General features: G+C 44.6%; 1 protein-coding gene across 3 annotated transcripts in view; it reads right to left on the reverse strand.

Annotated features, from left to right (window-relative positions):
- The window catches only part of APOB (apolipoprotein B), a 42,206-nt gene extending 25,458 nt beyond the window's left edge, over positions 1-16,748 (reverse strand). For 2 of the 3 annotated variants that reach the window (XM_017526598.1, XM_017526613.2), the window contains exons 1-14: positions 16,551-16,748; positions 16,226-16,264; positions 15,068-15,183; positions 13,677-13,822; positions 10,465-10,618; positions 9,600-9,755; positions 8,097-8,221; positions 7,374-7,459; positions 5,506-5,725; positions 4,556-4,783; positions 2,138-2,255; positions 1,879-2,025; positions 575-786; positions 72-309 (exon numbers count right to left, since the gene is read on the reverse strand). In XM_017526598.1, the coding sequence (XP_017382087.1) occupies positions 72-309; positions 575-786; positions 1,879-2,025; positions 2,138-2,255; positions 4,556-4,783; positions 5,506-5,725; positions 7,374-7,459; positions 8,097-8,221; positions 9,600-9,755; positions 10,465-10,618; positions 13,677-13,822; positions 15,068-15,183; positions 16,226-16,264; positions 16,551-16,620 (2,055 nt within the window). In that variant the 5' untranslated portion in view covers positions 16,621-16,748. The remainder of the gene's footprint in view (positions 1-71; positions 310-574; positions 787-1,878; positions 2,026-2,137; positions 2,256-4,555; positions 4,784-5,505; positions 5,726-7,373; positions 7,460-8,096; positions 8,222-9,599; positions 9,756-10,464; positions 10,619-13,676; positions 13,823-15,067; positions 15,184-16,225; positions 16,265-16,550) is intronic. The other variant, XM_017526604.2, reaches the window with a different exon arrangement.
- Positions 16,749-25,602: the final 8,854 nt, after the last annotated feature.

The raw sequence follows: 25,602 nt of genomic DNA on the forward strand, positions 1-25,602 counted from the left end.
TGGCTCCCAGGAATCTCTGTTTGTGACGCTGTACAAAATGGGCTAGAGAACTTCGAACTCTTCGCACTTACCTCGAAGAGGTCAGCTGGAGCAAATCCAAAGACAGTGAGGGTAGCTTTCAGCATGCTTTCTTTAGGAAGGTAATTATTTGGATCAAATATAAGATTCCCTTCGATTTTGGCTGAGACTGGGTCAAGTGACGGAAGAGAAACAGATTTGGAGAGCTGATAGTTCCGAGAAAATTTTCTGAAGTCCATGACAGTTGGAAGTTGAGATTCTTCCAGAGCTTCTTTCACTAACTTTTTCAGACTAGATAAGAAGAAGTATATTTTGAGCTGACACACCATGTTATTATCTTTTGACTCTTGTATCCCCCCAAGTAAATATGGATTTCCAATCATTACCAAAATGTCTGGATTTCATTTGCCCCAAGGCTTTGTGTCTGGGTCTGCTACACATTTGGACAAGTGTTTGTTTCAGAAGCAAGAGCAGGCAGTGGCTATGCCAAAACCTAGGGTTGGAATTCCAGCTCAGGGCCCTCAGTGGCATATGGAAGAAAATCACTCTTACTTACTCTTGGATATACAATTCTTCTGAGTTCAAGATGTTGGCAATATGGGAAGCCACAAAGTTCTTCACTTGCTCATTCTGTTCCCGTAGTAAAAGTTGGACAATTTTGTTAATATCTGCCTGTGAAGGATCCCTCATCAGCATGAGATAGGCAGCCAGTCGCTTATCTCCCGGAGAAGCACCATCAAGGAAAGTCTGAAGAAGGACCTCCTGGTCCTGCAGTCAAAAGAGGAGCTGGTTATCACTGTCCTGTGGTCGGAACACAGAACATGCCTGGCAAACACTAGCATGGTCTGCTGGCTCTTTCTTAAGCACGAGTTTAATTTCTCTGTAATCACTCTTCAAATGCTGGTATTGAATATTCTTGCCAGTGTTCCCTAGAATACTATCAAGTGAGGATTCCCAGAAGATGCCTATAGAATGCCTGTTGAATTCAATTGCATTAAAACACATAAATTATGGCCAAATTATGATTTGTTTGGAGATCCACTACTAAGTGAAAATAAAGTTGTTTTAACACAAGTTATTTTAATGTGAGGGTCAAGATGAGAAGGGATAATAAGAGTTTGGGGCTAACAAATAAGGTAGTTTCCAAAACTCTGGAGTCATGGCCATCTAAGAAGAGGCCAACTTGACTATCCTAGCGTAAGGTTATTGGGGGAAAGTTAAGCATGTTTTTCCTTGATGAGGGTGATGGTCAATCTGGTAGGCAGATGGTAGGTGGCAAAAACATCTCACATTCTGCATGTTGACATAGCAGCAAGGTCAAGTATTTCTCTCATGTCACATACTGCTAGGCAGTCAAGTCAATAGGCCTGTTAAAATTTGCAATTAGAAAACAGCAGAGGCCAGGCATAGTGGCTCATGCCTGTAATCCCAGCACTTTGGGAGGCTGAGGCGAGCAGATCACCTGGTGTTAGGAGTTTAAGACCAGCCTGGCTAACATGGAAAAGCCCTGTCTCTACTAAAAAATACAAAAATTATCCAGGCATAGTGGTGGGTGCCTGTAACCTCAGCTACTCAGCAGGCTGAGGAAGGGAGAATTGCTTGAATCTAGGAGGTGGAAGTTGTAGTGAGCTAAGATCCTGCCATTGCACTCCAGCCTGGGCAGCAGAGAGAGACTACATCTCAAAAAAATAGAAAAAGAAGGAAACAAGAAAAGAAAGAAAAGAAAGGAAAAGAAAGAAAGGCAAAAAGAAAAGCAACAGAATCAACTCAGTAGATGAAATTTAGAATCTCATTTCCCCAGTACCTTCCAAATCCTTGTTTACAAACTTTCACTTTCAGACCTCTTCTTGTGAGCTTTACCTTGTCTTTAAGCTTCATTTTCCGCAGGGCCTGGATGGCAGCTTTCTGAATCATCAGTGATGGCTTCGTACTTTGGACACATTTCAGGATTGAAGACTTGAGTTCTGGAGTTATCTGCTCCATGGTTTGGCCCATATTTCCAATGACCTGCATTGAAGAAAAGAAACAAGAACTCATCAGGGTGCAGGAGAGAGAAGCAAAAGGTATCCAGGAAAAGTGCTTCTGAAATGATGTATGTCATATAAGAGACTGAGATTACCCGCAGAATCAAATAGGTGTAATCTTCATCCCCAGTGCAGTCATCTTGAATCTGTTCCATCAGGTAATTAGCAACGTCTAACAGTTCCTGGGTCTCTGTAGGGTTTGTCTCATGATAGCTACAGAATAAGAGAAGAGAGTCAGGAATCAGTAAGCACAGTTAGGTTTGTCTTAAAATCTACACTTATGAATTAGAAAAGATAATTATAGAATTCATATGAAATTCAAAAAGAGCCTGAATAGCTGAAGCAATCTTAAGCAAAAAGAACAGAGCTGGAGGCATCATGTTACCTGACTTCAAATTATGCTTCAAGGCTATAGTAATCTAAACAAGCATTGTATTGGCATAAAAATAGGCACATAGATCAATGAACAGAATAGTGAATCAAGAAATAAAGCCACATATTTAGAGTCAATGGATCTCTAACAAAATTGACCAAAACATACACTAGGGAAAGGACACCCTTTTCAATAAATGGTGCTGGGAAAGTTGAATTGCCATATGCAGAAGAATAAAACTGGATTCCTATCTGTCACCATATACAAAAATCAACTCAAGATGGATCAAAGACTTAAATGTAAGACCTGAAACTATAAAAGTATGAGAAGGAAATCTAGGGAAAACTTCTCTCTGGACATTAGCCTAGACAAAGAACTCATGATTAAGACCTCAAGGGCAAGGACAACAAAAACAAAAATAGGCAAATAGAACTTAATTAAACTAAAAAAGTCTGCACAGCAGAACAGATAATCAACACGGTGGACAACCTGCAGAATGGGAGAATGGGTTTGCAAACTATTCATCTAGCAGGGGACTAATATCCAGAATTTACAAGGAATTCAAACAACTCAACAAAAAATCCCCCAAATAATCCCATTAAAAAGTGGGCAAAGGACATGAATAGACATTTTTTCAAAAGAAGACACACAAATGGCAATAGGCATATGAAAAAATGCCTAACATCACTAATCATTGGAGAAATATAAATTAAAACTGCAATAAGATAACATCCTACAACAGTCAGGAGGGCCATTACTCAAAAACAAAAAATAACAGACGTTGCTGAGGATACAGAGAAAAGGGAACAGTTAAACACTGTTGATGGGATTGTAATTAGTACAACCTGTATTGAAAACAATACAGAAATTTCTCAAAGAACCAAAAATAGAATTACCAATGAATCCAGCAATCCCGCTACTGGGTATATGCTTAAAGGAAAAGAAATCATTATATCCAAAAGATACCTGCATCCACATGTTGATTGTAGCTCTATTCATAATAGGAAAGACATGGAATCAACCTAAGTGTTCATCAATGGATGACTGGATTAAAAATGTGGACTGTATAGGCGATAAAATACTATTCAGCCATATTAAGAATAAAATCAAGTTATTTGCAGGAACATGAGTGGAACTGAAGGTCATTATCATAAGTGAAACAGGACAGTCATAGAAAGACAAATAATGCATATTGTCACTTATGAGTGGGAGCTAAATAATGTGCACACAAGGACATAGAGTGTGGAATGATAGACAATGGAGACTCAGAAGGTGGGGAAGTGGAGGGAGACGGATGATGAGAAATTACTTAATGGGTACACTATATGTTATCTGGGTGATGGATACCCTAAAAGCCCTGACTTAACTACTACAAAATCTATTCATGTAACAAAATTACACTTGTACCACATACATTTATATAAAAATTAAAAAAAAAAGAAAACAATTTCATCAAAAGAAAAAACTGTCAGCTTGAGTAACATGGTAAAACCCTGTCTCTACCAAAAATACAAAAATTAGCCGGGCATGGTAGGTAGCATGCACCTGCGATCCCAGCTACTCAGGAGGCTGAGGTGGGAGGATCACTTGAACCCAGGAATTTGAGGCTGCAGTAAGCTGTGACTGCACCTCTGTACTCCAGTCCAGGTGACACAGAGAGACCATCTCCAAAAATGAATAAATAAATAAATAGAGAAAAAACTGTAACTAATATTGAAGTGAAGTTAATAATATGCATGCTGAAGTACTTAGAGGAATGGGTGTTGATGTTTGCAATTTACTTTGAAGTGCTTCAGATAATAAGGTAAATTAATGGATCGATGTATATGCAAAAAAGCAAATATAATCATACTTAAATGGTCAGATATAGCTGGTTTTCTAGGGGTTTTCCCTATATAATTCTGTCAACTTATCTATGTTCAAAAACTTTTATAATGCAATGTAAGAAAAATATTTTTAAAAAATTGAATAGTGTTTGCTGACTTCTTATTTAAAGTAATTACCCCCCAAATCAGAAAAAAACAAAGAGGAAGGAGCAGAGTCTGAAAGTGGAGGGAGGGGTTCCATTTTAATACAGAGATGCACAGAGGTACGAGATGTTCCTCTGCTCCTCAGAGGAGAAACACGGCCTGAAACTCACTTGTTGACCACGTGGCTCAGCGCATACAAGGTGGCTCGGCTGCGCTGCGCCCTCGCCGTGTTGAAGATCTCTCGCAGCTGCTGTGCCGAGGGCTCGGGGATCAGGGCCACCAGGTAGGTGACAACATCTATCAGAAGGGGGTTGGCATGCACACTACTCAGCCACTGGAGGATGTGTGTGTAGCACTGGGGCTGTCCACACTGAACCAAGGCTTGTAAAGTGATGGGGCTGAGAAGAAAGATGTGGATAAAGTTATACAGACCACCTTCAGGGCAGGTAAAATATGGCTCATGGTGTGTCCTCTGCCAGGAGAGCCCTTAATCCCCTCATTCACTATTCAAATCTAACCATCTTTCAAAACCCAACTTAGAGCTCAGAACTATGATGCCTTGCCTGGGAATATTACCCACAGGAGAAGACACATTGAGGAAAGTCCCAAGAGGGAACTGTGGATCTGTCGCTACAGGAAGACTTTTACTATTGTCCTTTGGTCAGCACACAGAACATGCCTGGCTAACATTAGCTGGGTCCTGGCCTCAGTCCCTTCTCTGACCTTCGTAGCACTTAAAGCCAGTGCATTGAAGCATAGATAAGTCATATTCTATTATTCACCTGAGTTCTCTCTCCACCAGCCTATAAGCTTCTGAGAGCACCTGCAATAGAACTAGGAATTCAATGATATCCATCAAAATGAGGGAACCATTCCCCTTCTATTTTAACACACGAATACATAGCTGCCTTGAATACTGTGTGCATGTGTGTGTGTGTTTCATGAAACTCTTAGCACATCAGCTGATATTTCTCTGTCCAACAGTCATGAACTGATGACTAAATGATTAACTGGGTTGATATCCAAATGGTCCCTGAGATTCTCCATTTGGCCAAGGTTTGAAAGTTCAGCCAGTTACCATCAGTTTTATAAAAAGCATTGAGCTGTAAGCATTAAATACCTGGACACCTCGATCAGCTGTGGCAAGAGAGATGTGACTGCCTCATCACTGAGGCCTCTCAACTCAGTGACCAGCATATTGAAGAGATTAGCTCTCTGGGAATTTTGCTCAGAGACGGTTAGTTTTTTCAGTTCCTGAAGAGTCTTCAAAACAGCTTCGGCCTGCTTTGGAGGTGATGTGGATTTGGTGCTCTCAAAGGCGAGACCCATCTTGTTAGTACCTGGAAGTTGGAAAGTGTCAAAAGTACTCTAGCTCACTTCTTTATCTCAACCATATCTTTGTCTACTGGAAGCTGGAAATTGTGGAGTATCAGCACAGGGGAAAAAAGAAGAAAACTATCCTGTATTCAATGCCTGTTAGATCTGGCTCTGCCATAGATGACTGACTTAATTGTTTTCGCTGACTCATCATCCTATCCCTGTGGGCTGGTATTATTGTTCAATTTAAAGATAAATTCAGCCTTGCTTCTGAGACTCACAGAGTTTTTGGGCAATGTAAATTGCTCATCCCTGGATCTCAGCTCTGAGTTCCAGAGATGAGACCCAGAGATGAGGAACTGAGACCCAGAGATGAGCAACTTATGTTTCCCAAGAGCTCTCAGGGTTAAGAGGTAGAGCTGAAGTGGAATCAAGACTTTGAGTCTGTCATCAGATTACCCTTAGCTTGAAAGAGCTGGTGAGGGGGTGCTGCCATTAACATGGTTACAACTGGGACCAGGCACATTGGTGCTCACCACCATTTCTTCTAATTGGGTCTACCAGCAGCTTGTGGGGAGAGGTGACACTTTTGCATCCCCTCCACCATCTGCTGTGATCTGTGCCAGGAAGAGAGGTAAAAGTCATCATGGAGGTGTGGTGTAATGAGAAGAGTCCTGGCTTAGATTACACCTGGGCACTTATTTGCCCCCCTCTAATATTATGTGGCCTTGACTACATCAAGCTCTAAGCCTCTCTCTGTGTCACTTTCCCCTCTGTAGAGTGGGTATAAAATCACGTCTCTACCACCTGACATCACAGATTGCTATGAACAAAAAGGACAATTATGTAATGCACAAGAAATAATTTGGACAGATATAAATACAATACAATGCTGGGTCAGGGTTGGACTCAAGATTGCTAAAGTCTCTTCTACCTCTAAAGACTAACTCCACATGCCCATCCCACCACAGAGCCCCTCACACACCTGCTCAGTAAGTTTTCTTTGCCCAGAAGCCCATTCTTATGTGTCTCTTTCATTTATGCATCCTTTCATTTTACAGGTTCCTGCTCCATATCCTCCATGAAATATTGCCATTGAGCTACATGAATAATACTTTCTTTTTCCTGGTCAGACCCAGGACTTCTTGTCTGCACTGCTCAGCTTATCATCTTATCAAGTATACCATGTATACTTTATTGACCTGGCTCCTGCATTAGACTGGAAGCATCCTGAGGGGAAGGTCCTTGGTTCATCTGCCACTGTCTCTTTCTCAGTGACACCCAGAGTGGGGTTGAGCACATAGCAGATGCTCAGAAAAGACACCTAAGCCGGACCCTGAAGGATCTCTCCCACTTGGTCCACCTTGTATGGGACAGCTCCGGGTCTTATCACAGGATGGGTGATGTCAGTTCTACCAACTATGTCATGTTAAACCTAGGGTTCCAGTTTTCTATTTACAGACACCTAGGTAGCATTGAGAACTTTTCTTCTATGCCATTGCAACTTGACATCCTGAGATGAGTTTGCTTTCTCACTAGAGGTAGCCAGAACACGAGTGTGCATATCACTTCTTAGTCAGCAGACATTTAACAGGGCCTGGCAAGTGGCTAAGCCATGATTGGCACATCTTGAGCAGATTTTCCAGCAACTATGCAGACAGAAAGTCTTACCTTCACCAAAGAAGCGGCTGTTGATCTTTGGCATGTCTTCCAGTTTCAGAGTCTGTGTCACTTGTGTCATCATCCCATACTTATTCCTGGTAACCAAGGAAGCACATCATGCCAGGGACGGCCAGAACATACCATTCTTTCCATGCTGAATGCTTCCCCTCTCTCTGCATCTACCCAAGTCCTGCCCATCTTTCAAAGCACTGGTAAATCCATTGTTAGCCCTGAATGAATAACATCCACCTCCTCCTGGTCACACTAGTCATCCTCCCATCAAAAGGACATGTGTGCCTTATACTCTCCACTAGTCTGGAGTGGCTAGAGGGTAGGAATGAGTGCAATGTCTCGAAATTCTTTTGTATCTTCACGGCATACAGCCAAGAATATAGCAAGTGGATTTGGATACACAAGTTTCCAGTCAAAATCCCAAATCTTCCATGAAACCTTTTCTAACCAGGGTCCCCTGCAACGATCCCCAAGTTTTCTGAATCTACAGCCCTTAAAGACTGGGTCTTAGATATCTTTTATTGGTCTTGGATTGTTTTACATGCCTAGGACTTTTCTGCCAAATGGCCTGTTAGCTTAAAAAGGTCAGAAATGGGTTGCATTTTGTCCCCTTCCATACTACCCTCCCAGGCACAGCTTTGCCTGAACAGGGCACTTGAGAAGCGTTCAGCTCTCACTGACCCATCAAATGACAAATCAGGGGTGCATCAGGTGACCTACTTGTAGGAGAAAGGCAGGAACAGATGTTGCTCCTTGCAGATGGCTTCTGCCACATGCTTCCTCTTGGCATCCAGGGTGTACTGGCAGGACTGGCTGCTGCTGATCAGAGTTGACAAGGGGCGGGTCTATGAATGAGATCGGAGGCAAGCGTTTTGATCAGTCCCTGTGCCTTCTGTCAAAAGCATTTACCTTTAAGGTAGAAGGGAGCAGGAGTCTTGTACCACTAGATAAACTCAGAGAAAGAAGAGAACTGGGTACCTGACATTTAGACCAGGGAGTGTAACAAGTCAACATCCCCAAAGCTGAGTCAAGCTGTAGACTCCTCTTTTTCCATCCCCAATAGACAAAGTCTATACTTTTATCCTCCACATGCCCATCCCACCACAGAGCCCCTCATACACCTGCTCAGTAAGTTTTCTTTGCCCAGAAGCCCATTCTTACGTGTCCTTTCATTTACACATCTTTCACATTTTTCAGGTTCCTGCTTCACATCCTCCGTGAAACATTGCCCATTGAGCTACATGAATAATACTTTCTCCTTCCTGGTCAGGCCCAGGACTTCTTGCCTGCACTGCTCAGCTTATCACCTTATTGACTATAGCATGCATACCTTATTGACCTGGCTCTTGCATTAGACTGGAAGCATCCTGAGGGGAAGGTCTATGGTTCATCTACCACTGTGCCTTCCTCAGCGCTGCCCAGAGTGGGGTTGAGCACACAACAGATGCTCAGAAAAGACCCCTAAGCCAGTGCATCATCCTCTTCTGACTGTGGCCCTTTTGGTCATCAGACTCCCTGTTTTCAGCCCCAAGGACAATGACCAGGAACAGTGCCAGGCATGACAGTGACCACTCAAGTTCTTCATGTTTAGTGAGACAGCCTGGGGCTCATATCTGGAAGATGTTGCAGGGGTCAGGTAATATGGTGCTTCATGGCCCCAGTTAACAGAGAGGAGAGGGTGTTCTGGGCTGGAGGCAGAGGGGCCATGTTTGATCAGGGTGGTACTTGGGGTGAAAGGACAAGAAGCTAGAGCACTATAAGTGACTCCACTTCATGGAATGAGGGAGAGGAGGAGAACAAAGGTCTTGGGACTTCTTCAAAGGCCAGAGGCTTGGAGCTGGCACAAGGAGTCCTTGTGCGGGAAGGAACATCAGGTGGTTTTGCTTACCTACGTCTAGCCCCGGAGCCTTCTCAGGAATGGGCAGTCATTACTCTGAAGTGATGAGAGTTAAAATGGTTTGGTGCCAGTGACAGAAGGACAGGAGGAAAGACAGAGCTCTGGGCTGGGAGGGAGGAGCCTGACTCAAGTCTTGGCTCAACTGATCCTAGGTCATGAAGCCAGGGCAGTCCTTCCCATGCCTGCTCAGTGTCCTATCTGTAGTCTGTGTAACAAACAGCCTGGACAGCCTGTCCTCAAAGGTCCCCACTAGCTCAAGCATTCTGGAATTCTGTTAATAAGAGGATGCTGCCTGGTGTGCATGACAGTGCTGACGTGGGACTTACAATGCCTTTGATGAGAGCAAGCGGGCTGGTGCCTGTGCTGATGGGCTTGAAGTGATCACACCGTCCCAGGTCTCTTTCAGTGGATATTTCTGTTGCCACGTTGCCCTTCCTTGTCTTGACGGTAAAGTCGGTGGAGCAGTTTCCATACACGGTATCCTATGGGGGCAGAAGATGCAGCCACGTGCATTCAACATAGGAAACATCCTTAGGTTCTTGGGAGGGATGGGGTGGGGATCCTGGGAGAAAAGGCAGAAGGAATCTAGCTTTGGGAGGGACTTTCTTTTTCCTCCTATGCAGAGTGTGTTCTTGCTAGTGCCTGGCCAGCCCAAGTTGGGAGAGGGAAAACCAGTTAAGGGTGGGTCTGCAGAAAGGCCTCTGCAGGATACTTCGCTGTCTTCTCCAAGTATGGTGTCGTATAGAAACTAGAACAAGATATGGGCACAAAAGTGCTCATGGGACTGAGGTGAAATGAATTCTGTCTCAGATTGAAACCTGAAATTCTTAAAAGAGACTGGCAACAGATCCCATTATTTTTGGTGTTTAAAATATACAAAGGATTTACTGTGTTACACCATAACCCAGTAAACACAGGTGAACAGCATCAAATAAAAGCAGGGGTGGGGTGGTCAGGACTCCTCAACAACTGTTTTAAAATTAGACCCAACCTAATCAGCCTGCTTGGGATGATCTGTCGGTGAGCCCAAGGGACAGGAGGAACCTTGGGCACCAGTATTTCATGGCAATCCAGGGCTTCCTATGTAACTAGCCATGGAGCTGACTCATGATCTGCTTTGTATATGGTGGGACTTCTAACACATGAAGATGAGTTTCAAGGACCACCGCTATCAGCTTTCTAAATCCTCACCAGAAACAACACTTGCTTGGCTTCTTCTGTCTCTGAGGGAACCAGGAGGGCAGAAATGATGCCCCTCTTGATGTTGAGGATGTGCGTAGGTTCATCTTTCTCCGGGTAAAGGAAAACTTGCTTCCCTTCTGGAATGGCCAGCTTGAGCTCATACCTGTCCCAGAGAGAGGGTGGTCACAGAAACGTCCTTCTCCATTACAACCGAAAGCAAGTTGGGTAGTACTATAGTTTCTTTCATTGTTCTTCTGACATAATTTATTTGTAAATATAGAATATAGCTATACATAGATATACATTTTCAAAAAAGTATGCACACATACATATGTTTTGTTGATTTTTTTTTTTTTAACCAAGTCTTGCTCTGTCACCAGGCTTAAGTGCAGTGGTACAATCTTGGCTCACTGCAACCTGTGCCTCCTAGGATCAAATTATTCTCCTGCCTCAGCCTCCGGAGCAGCTAGGACTACAGGTATTTGCCATCTCACCCAGCTAATTTTTGTATTTCTAGTAGAGACAGGTTTCACCATGTTGGCCTGGTTGCTCTTGAACTCCTGACTTGGGGTGATCCGGCTGCCTCGGCCTCCCAAAGTGCTGGGATTACAGGCATAAGCCACCAGGTCCAGGTGTGTTTTTTCTTTGTTTTGGCTTGGCTCATCCAGCCCTGCTCTGTTCTCCACCCATATCAGTCTCTGTGCCCATCTCCCCCTACGGAAGCCTGAGTGGTTGCTCCATTTGTTTCTGCACACTCACACAATCCTCTGTAAACATGGGTAAGTGCAAACACAGTCATACAAACGTTTTGTCATTGTTTTATACAAGTGGCATTGTATTGTGCATACTGTTATCTTGTTTTTCTCAATTATATTTCACAAAAATCCTTCTGAGTCACTTGGTATAGCTCTAACAGATTTTTTAAAAGCTGCATGCAGAACATTCCATCCCATGGCTAGATAATAATTTACTCACACATTGCCCCATTTGATGGCATTTGCCTTCTCTCTTTCTGGATTTTTTTTTTTAACCACACAAACAATTCCAAAACAAACATCCCTATTTGTCTATCTTCACACATTACTGCTTTTATATGCATGGGCTAAAGGCCCAGAGACTAAAACAACTGTCTCAAAGGGAATTAAGTATTTTAAATTAGAGTAGATTTTGCCCGATGGCTCCCATTTCCACCAGCAGCTCACAACAGCACACTTTTCCTCACTGGCCTGCCAGCAACAGGTGCTATCACTGTTTTCCAGTTTTTCAGGCTGATGGGTATAAGCTGATAAATATCTTGTTGGTGGCTCACACCTGTAATCCCAGGACTTTGGGAGGCTGAGGCGGGTGAATCACGAGGTCAGGAGTTCAAGACCAGCCTGGCCAACATGATGAAACCCCGTCTCTACTAAAAATACAAAAAAATTAGCTGGGCATAGTGGTGGGCACCTGTAATCCCAGCTATCGGGAGGCTGAAGCAGGAGAATTGCTTGAACCTGGGAGGCGGAGGTCACAGTGAGCTGAGATCATTCTACCACATTCCAATCTTGGAGACAGAGACTCCGTCTCAAAAAAAAAAAAACCAAAAAACAAAAACAAACTTTGTTGTTACATTAATTTGCATTTCTTGACTACCAGTCATTTGGAGCTCCTTTTCATACATTTGTTGGTCAGTCACTCTTTTGCATGGTGTTGGGCCATGGCTGAAGCCCATGTTGACTTTGGTCTCAGGGATTTCCCACTGGGGACTCTCGGAGTTTCTGAGGACCTGGCTGCAGCCACACTGGTTACATCAGGAGGAAAAGGAGACGGATTCATCTCCCACAGACTACACCCTCTCAGAGAGTTCCCAACATGAAGAAATGATAAATGTTTGAGATGATATGCCAATTACACTGATCTGATCACCATACCTCACATGCATCAAAATGTCCATATGTTCTCAATAAATACGTATAATTATTATATGTCCATTAATAAAAAGACAGTTAAAGTCATGAAGATGCAAACCTGGGAAGCCCTCCTTGTCAAGAGCAGAAGTCTCTTCTGTGTTTAGAGAAGACCAAGGACCAAAAAATAACCAATCCTTCCTCCTGCCACCATACCCGTCTCCCTCATAAGTCTTAGAGAAAATAAAGCGTATGAAAGAAAGAAGCCTCACAGCCTATTTTGGCGAGAAAGGACTGGCATCTGAATCTAATGTTCAGCAAAACTTAAAAATGGGCAAGGATGGTGATATGGTTTGGCTCTGTGTCCCTACCCAAACCTCATCTTGTAGTGCTCATAATTCCCAGGTGTTTTGGGAGGGACCCAGTGGGAGGTGATTGAATCATGGGGGCGGGTCTGTCCTGTGCTGCTCTCGTGATAGCAAATGGGTCTCACGAGATCTGATGGTTTTAAAAACGAGAGTTTCTCTGCACAAGCTCTCTTTGCCAGCCGCCATCTGCCTAAGATGTGACTTGCCCTTCCTCACCTTCCGCCACGATTGTGAGACCTCCCCAGCCACGTGAAACTGTGAGTCCAATAAACCTTTCTTTTGTAAATTGCCCAGTCTCAGGTATGCCTCTATTAGCAGCATGAAAACAGACTAATATAGGCGGAGTTTTCCGATGCTACCAAATTAACAACTCTATCCCGCCTGTATTCACACACACCTGGGACCCTACAAACTGTGACTGAGGATAAGGCAGGGGTGATGTTGAAAATATTTACAATGGGTGTGACGTGGGCCCTGATCAGTCAGAAGAGATGCAGCTGCAGTGGCTGATCAGTGTGCAGTGGCTGAATGCCAGTCCAGGAGGGGGAACCACTGAAGCCTTGGTGCTCCTCTGCTCTGTGCTGAACAGACCCTGCCCTGCCATTTGCAGGCCACAGCAGCCAGTCCCTCTGGGACACCACACCGAAGACTTCCAAGCACCAGTCTCGTTAATTCTTTAAACAAGAATTCACTTCATTAAACAAACCATCTCAGTTTTATAATCTCAAGAAGTTTAAAGCATGGGATCTTTTAGAAACAGATTTAAATGATAATTAAAGGAACCTAACTAGGGAGGGGTAAATAATGCTTCTCTCTTTTTGATGATTGTGAAAACTCAGCCATTCCCTGATCCATGGTGAATACGGAATTCAAATACTTAGAGTCACATCCATGCCTGGTGTAAATACACAAGTTCATACCTCAGCGGACACACACGCATGCATGTGCTCGCTACAACACGCCTTACCTGGACATGGCTAAGGCAAACTCCTCAGAGTTCTTGGTTTTTTTCAGCAAGGCTTTGCCCTCAGGGTTGAAGCCATAAACCTCTTTCAGGGTGCACTGACTGGTCTTCAGGATGAAGCTGCAGGGCTGGGGAACCTCCAGCTCAGCCTGAGAATACAGGGTAGCAGAGCACTGAGGCTGTCTATCAAGAATGAGAGGCGGCACCTGAAGCCCAGGGCTTAATCTCTAATCAGAGCACCAAATGGAGTGCCGCTGGGGAACACCATTGCCTGCTCCTCAACACCACATGCCTCCTGGGTTCTCGGCCCCAACCCAGACTTTGTCCTATTGCTGGCCTTTTCCCCCTCCCGGGTAACACGTTTCTTAAGTTTGCCCCTATGCATAGGAAGGAGGATGTCCTTTGATTGGTTCTGAAGTTACTCACTTTAGTTATAAAGAGCTGTGGTTAAATAGAAGTGCTGTCAACTAGGAGTGAGAGTGAAGAAGAAAAAGCAGGAAGACGACCATCCTTAGTTTCCACAGCAAATGTCTCCTTAATGTCACCCAAAAAACTGGTTATATCTATTAGGGTGTAGTTAGAACTTCACATATAGCAGGCGTTTCAAGGGATGCCTACTTATTATCCAGCACTATTCAAATAAGTTTATAGAAATGTTCTACATCTGTGCTGTCTAACATGGGAGCCAACAGTCAGGGTGGCTGTTGAGCAGTTGAAATGCAGCTAAGGTGACAACAAATATGAATTTTTAATTTCATTCCATTTAAATAGCCCTATGTGGCTCATGTCTAGCACATTGGACAGCACACAAGAACTACAGCACTCTGTAAAGAAGGTCACTTCTCAGCCTGACTTCCCTTTCCCACCCAAACCCCTACAGCAACCTATAGATCTTCTCCAGATGTACGTGACATGAGTACAACTAGTCTCAATAAGTAAAGTTTTATTTTAGAACAAACTGCATGTTTACATTCTTTCTTCTGTCCATTCATTTTTTAGCAACAGATTCTGTTTGACTTAGATTATAAAAACTGCATTTCACAGTGCATTTCCGAGATGCCCACCTCCCTTAGCTCACCTGCTGGGCTTCTTGCATGCTGAAATCTACAGACCCACACTGCTGCTAATCTAGATGATATACTCCCATTGCATCTGGGAAGTTCATGGGAAAATACATCTGGCTTGCAAAATTTTGGGGGCAAGACAACATCACAGCAATGTGTCAGACTTACAGAGGCAAAGTTCCAGCACCTTGATGAGATTACAACAGTTCTGGGAAGTTCTATGTTTACTCAGTACACAACCTCCGGGAAGGTCGTATATTGGGTGCCTGCTGGAACAGGGCTGGGGGAAAGCTGTGGGCTCCAGGTTCCTCCTGCTCGTGTCCTCCATACCTTGCAGTTGATCCTGGTGACGCTTCTTGAATCAGCAGTCCCAGGGACGCCACTGGAGCTCTCAGCCTCATAGCTGTACACGTATTTCCGGAGGTGTCTGAATCGGGTTGCATCTCCTAAAATGGGGAGAAATACGTCAGCCACATAACACAAATAGCTCTCCCAAGGACAGTCAATTCTGGGCAGAGAGGGACAGTGACATAGGTAATTAAAAATGGTAATTAAACTCAAATTATTTTTAAATTGACTTCACATTATACTTAATTTGCCTTTATAGATTTGACTTCTCCGTTATGTTTTTGCTGAGGCTAATGTTTAAATTAGCTGGCATGTCTTGAATATATCATCTGGGGCACAGGGAAGGGAGTGACAAGTATCAAGTAATGGGGCTCAGAAAATCTGCAGAAGAGACCCTCTGATAACTTAAGAGATGATAACGTAAAGCAAATAGATAGTACTATCTCTCATGCTTTAACTTGAAAACGTGGTAATTCCGTGACTCTGAGACTACCAAATACCTGAGGCAAAGTTCAATTAAGCATTAGGCGTAACTAACTTAAGAAACTCCTAGAAAGGAGTTTCTGGAGGTTTCCACTGTGCTTGAGAGTAATTTTCTGAACAATGGAAGAAAAAAAACATCTGGGTGCTGAGCCCAGCTGCAGTGATGACAGATGCCCACCAGATGGCGATGCTGCCCCATCAGTCGCCGGCCCAGCGGCTCCAGCACACAGGATCCCGCTTCGAGGCCAGCTCCTTTGATCCCCAGGGGTCAGGTAAATAGGGAGGGGGTGGAGGTCCGACTTCTGCACAGAGGTTAAAGTCAGCATTTCCTCACCCTCACATGCTTCGAATCAATGACTAGTCACTGATAAACAGGACAGTGATGTTTCTTCAAAGCGTGCCCAGGTCAACCGAGTGACAATCCCTTCCCTCCCCCACCCCCAGGCTGAACTTTTGGGACAGCACCGAAGGGCAGGTAGAAGAGAGTTGGCATCCCTTGGGGGTGCGCAGCAGCTCAAGGAACTTGCTTGCTGGGGTCAGGGCCGGGCACAGCACGGTGCCATTTCAGCCCTGTAGAGTGAGAGGCCCTCAGGGACCCGGGTGTAGCGGGGTTACGGGTCTGGGCGCCCCTCCCCGCCCTATGCGCAGATGCCTTACGTGAACAGATCGGGGTGACATTTTCCAGCACTTCCTCTTCTGTAAGACAGAGAAAGAAATCCGTGAGCGTTCCACGTCTGTCTTCCCAGCGGGTGCTAGGGCCCAACGTGAAGGACCCCGGCACAGGTCTCACCTTTTAGGAGGGCGGGAGGCTCCGGAGCGCCCCTCATCAGCCCCTCCATCCCGCGCCCCCATCCTGAGCCTGCAGGGGCCGCCAGCTGGTCCAGTCCCCCCACTCACCCTGGCCCCTGGGGCTGCCCTCCCCCTGGCCTGGCCCCGGACTGCCCCAGCCAACCCCTCCTGCCCGCAGCGCCCGCGCACTCACCCGCCCTGGCGCCCGCCAGCAGCAGCAGCAGCAGCAGCAGCGCCGGCAGCGCGGGCCTCGGCGGGCCCATGGCGGGCGGCGGTGGGGCGGCTCCCGGGCTGCGGCCTGGCCTCGGCCTTGCGGCCCTGCTGGCTGGACGGGCTCCTCGGGGACCGCAACCGAGAAGGGCAGCTCAGCCCCGCAGGCCCCGGTGAGAATGCGCGGCCGGCGTGCGCACCCCTTTTATAGGAGGCCCAGGCTGCAAGGGCGCCCGGATTGCAAAAGGTCCAAAGGGCGCGTGCCCGGCCTGGCCTGTTTACTTTTCCGCACCGCACCGTCTTCTTTTTCTCTTCTCTTCAAGGGCCCCCTCCCCTTGAAGAGCCTCAGGGGAGGGGGCCCACTTGGGATGCAGCCGCAGCCACCCGGAGCTGGGTCCCCGCTGTGCTCCCTCCCCTCAGCGTCTTCAAGGTTGTGGCGGGCCCTTCCTGTATCTCAGTGGGGCCATGGCCGGTGCCTCAGGGTCTGAGAAGCCTGCCCTGACCAGGGGTGCCTTCTTCAGGAGAACGACCCACCCCGGGGACAAAATCCCTGCTTCTCCTGCACTGAATTGGGAGCCACGTGGAGAACCAGTACTGAACACTGTCTTGGTGGAGACATATTCACCGGCTCCTTCTTTTCCATTTTGGTAGACCTTGGATTTGCACAGACACCCTAATCCTGATCAGTATCTGTGGCTGTGGGGTTCAGCACGTGCTGGGGGCGGAGAGAGAAAGGGGATGCAGGGAGGTCTGGAGAGTGACCAGCCACTGCCGCTGAGGATGGGTGGCCTGCCTGGTCCCAGCAGGAGCCCAAGTGCCTATCTTCAAGAAACCCCAATGAGGAGAGGCCTCTGGGGAAGGGCAGCCTCCCAGGACCCACCCCTCTTGGGCAAGGTCTTCTTAGGAAGTTGAGAGAGGGCTTTCCCTACCTGCACCAGCTTCTGGGTTTCCTCCAGTGGTGGGGAGGCCAACGAGGAAAAGCAGGGCAGCAGAGAGGACACGTCATGTTCCTCACAGATACCTGGAACTTTCTCCATGCATCATTTCCGTCTCTTCTAGGCACTGTCCATTTTCACAGGAAACTTCAGCCAGCGCTGGCTGCCTCTGCCCAGCTGTAGGGAATCAGCCTTAGTAGAATTTCAGCAACACTCATTTTACTAACCCAGGGTCACTCAGAAGGGGTTATTGATGGGATGGTGCTATGATGGGCTGAACGAATGTCTGAGCCTGGCCGTGTTCCCAAGGCACCTCCAATCTGGTTAGGGAGACAAGCTGTGCAGGAAACTGCTGGTTAGCATCTGAGGTAGGATAGAGGGGGCGCTGGGCCACCGAAGAAGGCAAGTGGGAGGCGACCAGGGGCAAGCTGGATGAATGGGGATGGGAAGTGGACCGTGCCTGTTGCAGAAGCCAGTGTGTGCTCAGTGTTACAACTTGTCAGCTTTGTTTGAATTATGAGATACCTCCAGATATAACAAGCTTCTGGGGAAGACTGATGATCCCTGAAGGGTCAACTCTGAAAGAAGTTACTCTGTATAAATACCCAGTTCCTTTGGAGGAGACTCACAGAAAGATCTTTGCCTGCTTCCTGCACGTGGGCTCCATACCTGTCCTTATTCAGATACTGTTGTTACCCGTGAACTCCTGGAGGCAGCCAAACTCCCTCCAGTGATCAGTTGCTTTGCATCCACAGCATATCAATGTTAGTTAAAGATAGATATTACAGAGGTCTCAACTCAAGGCTGGTCATACCTACACCACTGAATTGTGAAGGGTCTGGAAAATGTAATTGCTCTGAAACCTCATTTCTCTGAACACTTGATTTGAATTATTCTATGTGGACTGACTTTCCACAGGATTCACTGATGCTAGTGTTTGAGGAAATGGTCCTGCTCCCATGCACATTCACATTAAGGAGAATGGGTAAGAATATTCAGGTACAGAGAAGCCAAAAGGAGGTGGGGAGCTTTAATTTACAAGCACAAGTCCAGACTTTATCTGTTGGGTGCAGATGAAGCCAGGGTCCTATGGTCAGCATCAATAGAGAACATAATTTTTACAAAGTAGGAATTGAAAATGCATCTGATGACTGGAAACGTTGTGATGTGCTTGGATGAGCTGAGAGGACTGTCACCATCTCCAAAGGAGGAAACCTAAGACTCAGCTACAGGGCTCAGGTTCCCTTTTTTCCTGGTGGTCTTTGGCAAGTCCCCCCCTGGACTGGGCCCCAGCCAGCAGTACTTATCCCATGATGGGGTCCAGCATACAACCCCCTAGAACAAATGTTAAATTGTTGTGCTGACTTGAATACACTCACAGAAATACTGTCAAGATTAACAATGAGCGTAGATTGTTCTTCAGTTACAAAATCCACTTAGATCCTTCGTCAAAAACTATTTGGAGATATCTTATTTGTGACCAAAGATATTACCATTCATTCCTTTCCCTTTAGGTAGAGACACATTGTGGTGTCACACAGATTAATCTTAGCTAGTGACTGTGACTTATCAGCTCATAAATGCAAAGTCCTGTTGGGTGCACCATCAATCTGGGTAATCATAGGGCTCTGAGTACCCATGAGAAAGCCACCTGACTAGAGGAATTCAAGGCATTAGATAATGCTGAATGTCTCATTTACATTCTCTAGAAGCAAAACTATCCATTGTACCTATCTGCAGCTGACCAGAAGGGTCTTGCCCAAGTTCAGGGAATCATGGAGGCTAATACAGGCCCCCAGCAGACCAATATTCTGAGTTTAGTGCTGCTCACATATTGAGGTAGGTGCTTAGTACATAATTTGCTGAATATGAATGAATGAATCAGCACTATTCTGCTGTACCCTATTTTAATGATATTTATGCATAGCAACCATGATGCTAAATTAATATTTTCAGTGATATAAAGCAAGGAAATACAATCTGTACCAATTATTCCCAGCCATGCTGCTCCAAAATCTCATCAAATAGGGACAAGTATTGACAATGATTAATTAGCCTATCCCTTTTCTGCGTATGACATCATTGTAATTGCAAATGATGCTCAGAAGCTGGAAAATAAACTTCAAACATTGTAGATGGAACCATGCCCAGGTTGGCCTGTTCACCCAGTGACAGCATGTCACACACACACACGCACACACGCACACATGCACACACAAATGATAAATAGGGAAAAAATGGCACATTTAGGTGAAGGTTCAGGTGGAAGATGGTAGGGTGAGCCAGTGTCAACCAAATGTATGCATTCCAGATGGGTGATTAACCTCCTGTGAGAAGCAAAAAGAAACTTTCCTTCTCCGTCATTCTGCTACCCTAGAGATAAGGTCAGAATGTTGAGTTGCAGTTACTCCCGGGAGAGAAGCCAGAAGTCAGCAGGGTTCAATGTGCAGTGAGGAGCTGTGTGTGTGAATTATCACTCTCTTGCCTATGTGAATGTCATCCTCCCACCCTCCCAGGGCTGGCTGCAGCCCCACCTACTGCACTGAGTCTTTCTCTGGGACCCCGCCCAGTTAGACTTCATGGCTGGTGACTCTGATACCCTGTCATTCAGTTTCTAGGTAGGACAGCAGTTATGAAGGGCCTTCATACGAACCTGCTGTTGTTGCCCTGAACTTATATTTTCCTCTCATAACATTATTTGATTTTTCATGTGTTTACCTGTTACCTGGGCAATGAGAGAGAGAAGCTGGGAGAGCAAGGACCGTGTGTAGTTCACAGATTTGTACCCCTCGTCCTCTCTTCCTCACTGACACCCTTGCTAGGTCAAGCAGACGGTAGCCAAGCAGTAAACACTGTGATTATAATGTAATATGGTCCATGTGAATGGGTTTCTTGCATAGGCACACTTCAGTTTTACTCTTAGGTGTTGCTGCTTATATTTACATCTTAATTTAGAATGCACAGTGAACTTGGAACTATATGACAGAGAGGAAGAGTCTGTGAACTGGGGCCGTGGGGCAGTTTCTGTGGCTCTGGGTGGCAGTCCCTCATCTGTGTGATGAGAAGACAGGACTGGATGATCTCTCAGCCCCATTCAGCTCTGACTACTTTGATTCTATGGAAACTTTAGGACTGAAAAAAAATCACATAAATTATTCTGGCCTAAAACCTCATGGCTCTTAGGAGCTGTGGCTGAGGACCCAGAACCAGATGCAGGAAGGATTTTCTGGGAGGCCACCAACCTCTCCAGGGACCTGTGCCCACACTGCCCAAGAAATAGAACCCTTCACTCATTTTATACAGATGTCCAAATAAGGTGAGTGTACACCCTCCTGGGGACACAGGGGCACAGGGAATCACTACTCTCTGGAAGTTCTTTCCCATGTCTACCTTTAGGCTTCAGCCTTGCCTTGACCTCGGATAAGCTTCCTTAGATATAACTAAGCGTTTCCTTTGAAAGGCTTTTGGTCAGCTTTTGTCAGCCACTTTTTACTACTTAAGTTTTCTTTATTTTCTCTGAAGACTAAGGATCAGAATGCATTACCTCAGAAGGCTAAGACCAGTGCTGGTGCCGGACAGCTGGGTGGACAAACACATCTCACCATTCCCACACCAGCACTGCTTCTCTTCATGTGTTATGGAGCTTCTGACCATGATTTTCCAAGAGCTTCCAGACGAGGAAAAGGGCATAATCAGATGTCACAGCCAGTAATGAATGTATGTAGTATGCCCAGTGTGGGGTCTACACAGTTAGACTATAGTGGTATGATGGGGGTCTCTGGGGTCCTGGAGGGGTGAGATTGAGCTGGCTCTGGGGTGGTGGGCAGGATTTGGGTAACTGAAGAGGGAGGCACACTGAAGTACAGTGGCAGGAAGCTGGGAACAAGTTGAATGTGTCTGGCTGCCTGTGATGACACCAGCCTACTGGAATCTCTGGAGAGGCCTGGGGAGAAGGGAGACGGGGATGGTCGGTGGAGGATGTAGTTTGCTATGACCAGGCCAGGGACCGAGCTTTCAGGCTAATGAAGCCTTTGACTTAATTTGACACTAAATGTAGTACATATGGCATTGAAACTCTGGATTGTGTAGAAGGTCATGAGAATTGGGCTGAATTCTCCTAGTCCAGAGCTGTGGAGGGAGATATAGCAATGGGAATCTGTAGTCTCAAACATAGACAGGATCTTAGATACCAAATCATGACTAACATTCTCATCTTATAGATAGAGAAACAGGGGCCTAGACACCCTAAGATGTTTTGTTTCGTTTTGTTTTCATGACAAGGACAGAAGTAGGGCAGGAACTTGGATCTTCAGTTTATAATGTAGGTTATCCATTATACTCTGATTGCACTAAATCTACATTGGCTTACATAAAATTGCATGGAGATTGCTCTTTGGGCCAGGCACTGTTCCTCATGCCTGTAATCCCACAACTTTGGGAGGCTGAAGCAGGTAGATCACCTGAGGTCAGGAGTTGGGAGACCAGACCAGCCTGGTCAACATAGTGAAACCCCATTCTACTAAAAATTCAAAAATTAGCCGGGCATGGTGGTGTTCACTTGTAATTCCAGCTACTCAGGAGGCTGAGGCAGGAGAGTCACTTGAATCCTGGAGGCAGAGATTCCAGTGAGCCAAGATTGTGCCACTGCACTCCAGCCTGGGCAACAGAGTGAGACAGAGACTCCATCTTGAAAAAAAAAAAGAATCTTTGATATGATTGTATTCTCTTGTGTATTAGTCTGTTTTCACTGCTGTGAAGAAATACCTGAGACTGGGTAATCCATAAAGGAAAGACTTTTAATTGACTCACAGTTCCACATGGCTGGGGGAGGCCTCAGGAAACTTACAACCATGGCAGAAGGTTAGGGAGAAGCCAAGACATTCTTTACATTTAAGCAGGAGAGAGAAGAGTGAGGAGCGAAGGGGAAAGAGCACTTTATAAGACCACGAGATCTCATGAGAACTCACTCACTGTCACAAGAGTAGCATGGGGGCTTCTCCCTAAACATGGGGATTATGGGGATTACAATTCAAGATGAGATTTGGGTGGGGACACAGCCAAACCATATCATCTTGTAATCTATTTCTAATTGAAAGTGAAAAAAATTTCATTTTTTTTTTGTGGGTTTGTATTTAGGATAAATACGACTATGTAACTCATTCTGTAGAATCATAGAGGTTTGGGGCCAAAAAAGGCTATAAGTTTATTGAATCCAACTCTTCTTCATCAATCTGAGAATACCTGGGCACCCATCAATAGGCTGCCTAACTAGAGGAATTTAATGAAATTAGATCATGTTCCAGGCAGCATGCAATGAAGAGTTTCTAGAAGGGAAGCTTCTCCACCCTGTCTTTCTACAGGTGGCCAGATGGAGCCTGTACATGTGTCGCAGTGCTTTGTGGTCATGTCTCAGGTCTCTACTATTTCTGTCCCCAATCTGGGGCACAGACCGTTCCATTACAGGGAAAGCTGAGAATGGTCAGTACTGAGGTGGAAGTTTTTCTGACACCATCATTACCTAGATTCCAAAGTAAAAACCAAATAACGACCAGGATGGCCTGATGCTGTTTTCATCTGTATGTTTTTCCCTCTCTGATAGCACAGAAAGGCCTCAGGCCATCGCCCCAGACTGCTTGGTCTCCAGAGAAAAAAGTGGGTGGAAATGGGCCATTTAGTGTCAGGAATTTCTTAGTTTTCTCTTTTCAGTGGTGCACTTAACTTCTAATAGAGTTATTTGAAAAAATAATGAACACCTTTAGGTGTTCTAAGGCCCACCCTGCAGAGGGACTTTTAAAAAATAGCTTTATTGAGATAAAATTCACATAGCATAAAGTACATCTGTTTAAAGTGTACAATCTGATGGGCTTTAGTATATTTACCTGTCTGTGAATATATTAATTGATTCACAACAATCAATTTTATAATATTTTAATCACCTCTGAAAGAACTCTGGTACCAATTAGCCATCAACCCTTAAGTTCTCTACCTGTCCAGCCCTAGGCAACCACTAAGCTACTTTCTCCCTCTACAGATTTGCCTGTTTTGGACATTTTATATACATAGGATCAAACCATATGTGGTCTTTTGCGACTGGCTTTTTTCATTTCCCATAATATTTTCAAGGTTCACACATGTTATAGCCTTTTATTCTTTTTTATTACTGACTAATATTCCATTGTATAGATATGCCGCATTTTATTTATTCATCAATTGATGCAAAGTGTTGTTTCCACTTAACAGCTATCAGGGATAATGCTGCTATGAATATCTGCATTCAAGTTGTTATGTAGACATACACTTTCATTTCTCTTAGGTGTATACCTAGGAATGAAATTGCTGGACAATATGGCAATTCTATGTTTAACCATTTGAGAAACTGACAGATTGTTTTCCAAAGCGGCTACACCATTTTACATTCCCACCAGCGCTATATGAAGGTTCCAGTTTCTCCACATCCTTGCCAATACTTGTTATTATCTGTCCTTGTATTACACCCATCCTAGTGGGTGTGAAGTGATGTCTCATTGGGGTTTTTACTTGCATTTCTATGATGGCTAATGATGTTAAGCATCTTTTTGTGTTCTTACTATTTGTATATCTCTTTTGGAGAAATTTCTCAAATTCTGTGGATTTTGAATTTTTAAATTGGAGTATTTGGACTTTTTATTATCAAGTTGTAAGAGTTATTTTTACCTTCTGGATTCAGGTTTCTTATCAGGCATAGCATTTTCATATGTTTTCTTTTATTCTGTGGATTGTCTTTCTACTTTTCTTTGAAATACAAAGATTTTAATTTCGATGAGTTCAATTAGTGCTCTTCCTTTGTTGCTTTTCCTTTTGGTGCCATATGTAGCAAACTGTTGCCTAAAACATGGTTAAGGAATTTTACTCCTGTGTTTTCTTCTAGGAGGTTTATAGTTTTAGGTCTTACATGTAAGGCTCTGATCCACTTTGAGTTATTTTTTTCGTGTATAAAGGAATCATTTTGAGCCTTGCTTTTAGAAATTTCTGGGTTCTGTGAGCCTGTAAATGACCCTGAGTTGCCTCTTTGGCTTCCTTGCTAATAGGGCGTGACCTGTTCCTAGTGAGGGTGACATCAGCCCTATTGCTCAATGAGCAGAATCAGTCCTTATCAAGACTGTTCCACCCTGGTACTTTTCAAAGAAGTGACCAGAGCCCCAGACACTGAGGGGACAGGCCCTGAACCTTTGCCTTTTCAGAGGAGAAAAATAGAGATATTCTTGGTCTATGAAGTTGAAATTCCAAGCTTCTTTTAGAGTCTGTGATGTCCTGATAACTCTTCTTCCTCTTTCATTCAGAAAGGAAGTATTCAGTGGTTAGAGACATAAGGCTTACTCAGTATCCAAAACATGTTTTACAAGGAAACGTACAAAACTAGCAACAAATATCGTTTTTAAAAAGTGACATCAAGCCCCTTGGAATGGTTGTTTTTGGTGTAAATGAGAAGAATAAGAGTTGAGAGTGGGAATGGGGAGTAAGGATGAGGAATTAGAAACAAATGAGCCAACAAAATGAGATGGCACCCTTCACAGACCAACATTCACAGTGTGCAGATGTGGAAGAGGGTGAATACTTCATCTCTGCTCCTCAGTGGCAACAGGAAATTGGCCTATCATTGTAAAAAAAAAATTATATATATATATATAAAACCCTAGTATTTCTCAAGTACCAAAAAATGGACCCAACATTGTGATAGTTAACTTTCATAAATTATCATATTTTACATTCAAAAATATTCTGCAAAATAGATATTTTAACCAGCCATCTTACAAATGAGGAAGACAAGACTAACCTAATTCTATTGTCTTCATTATATAAGTACAGGTACCTAGAAGGGGCAATTATGAATATGTAAGATCAAATGAGCAACATAAGATTGCGTCTTAGTGACTTTGGTATATGCACATGAGTTGCCCTCTATCTGGAGAGATAAGCTACTATCTTCTTAGCAAAAGCTGCAATCACACAGTGCTTTATGATTGATAAAGGGCTTTGGTTTCCATTATTTCTTTTAATCCTGGTAACTCTGTGAGTTTTATGTTACACATCACAGGTGAGGCATCTAAAGCTCCCTGGGGT

This window comes from Cebus imitator, unplaced genomic scaffold (genome assembly GCF_001604975.1).
Source record: "Cebus imitator isolate Cc_AM_T3 unplaced genomic scaffold, Cebus_imitator-1.0 Scaffold1, whole genome shotgun sequence".
Lineage (NCBI taxonomy): Eukaryota > Metazoa > Chordata > Mammalia > Primates > Cebidae > Cebus > Cebus imitator.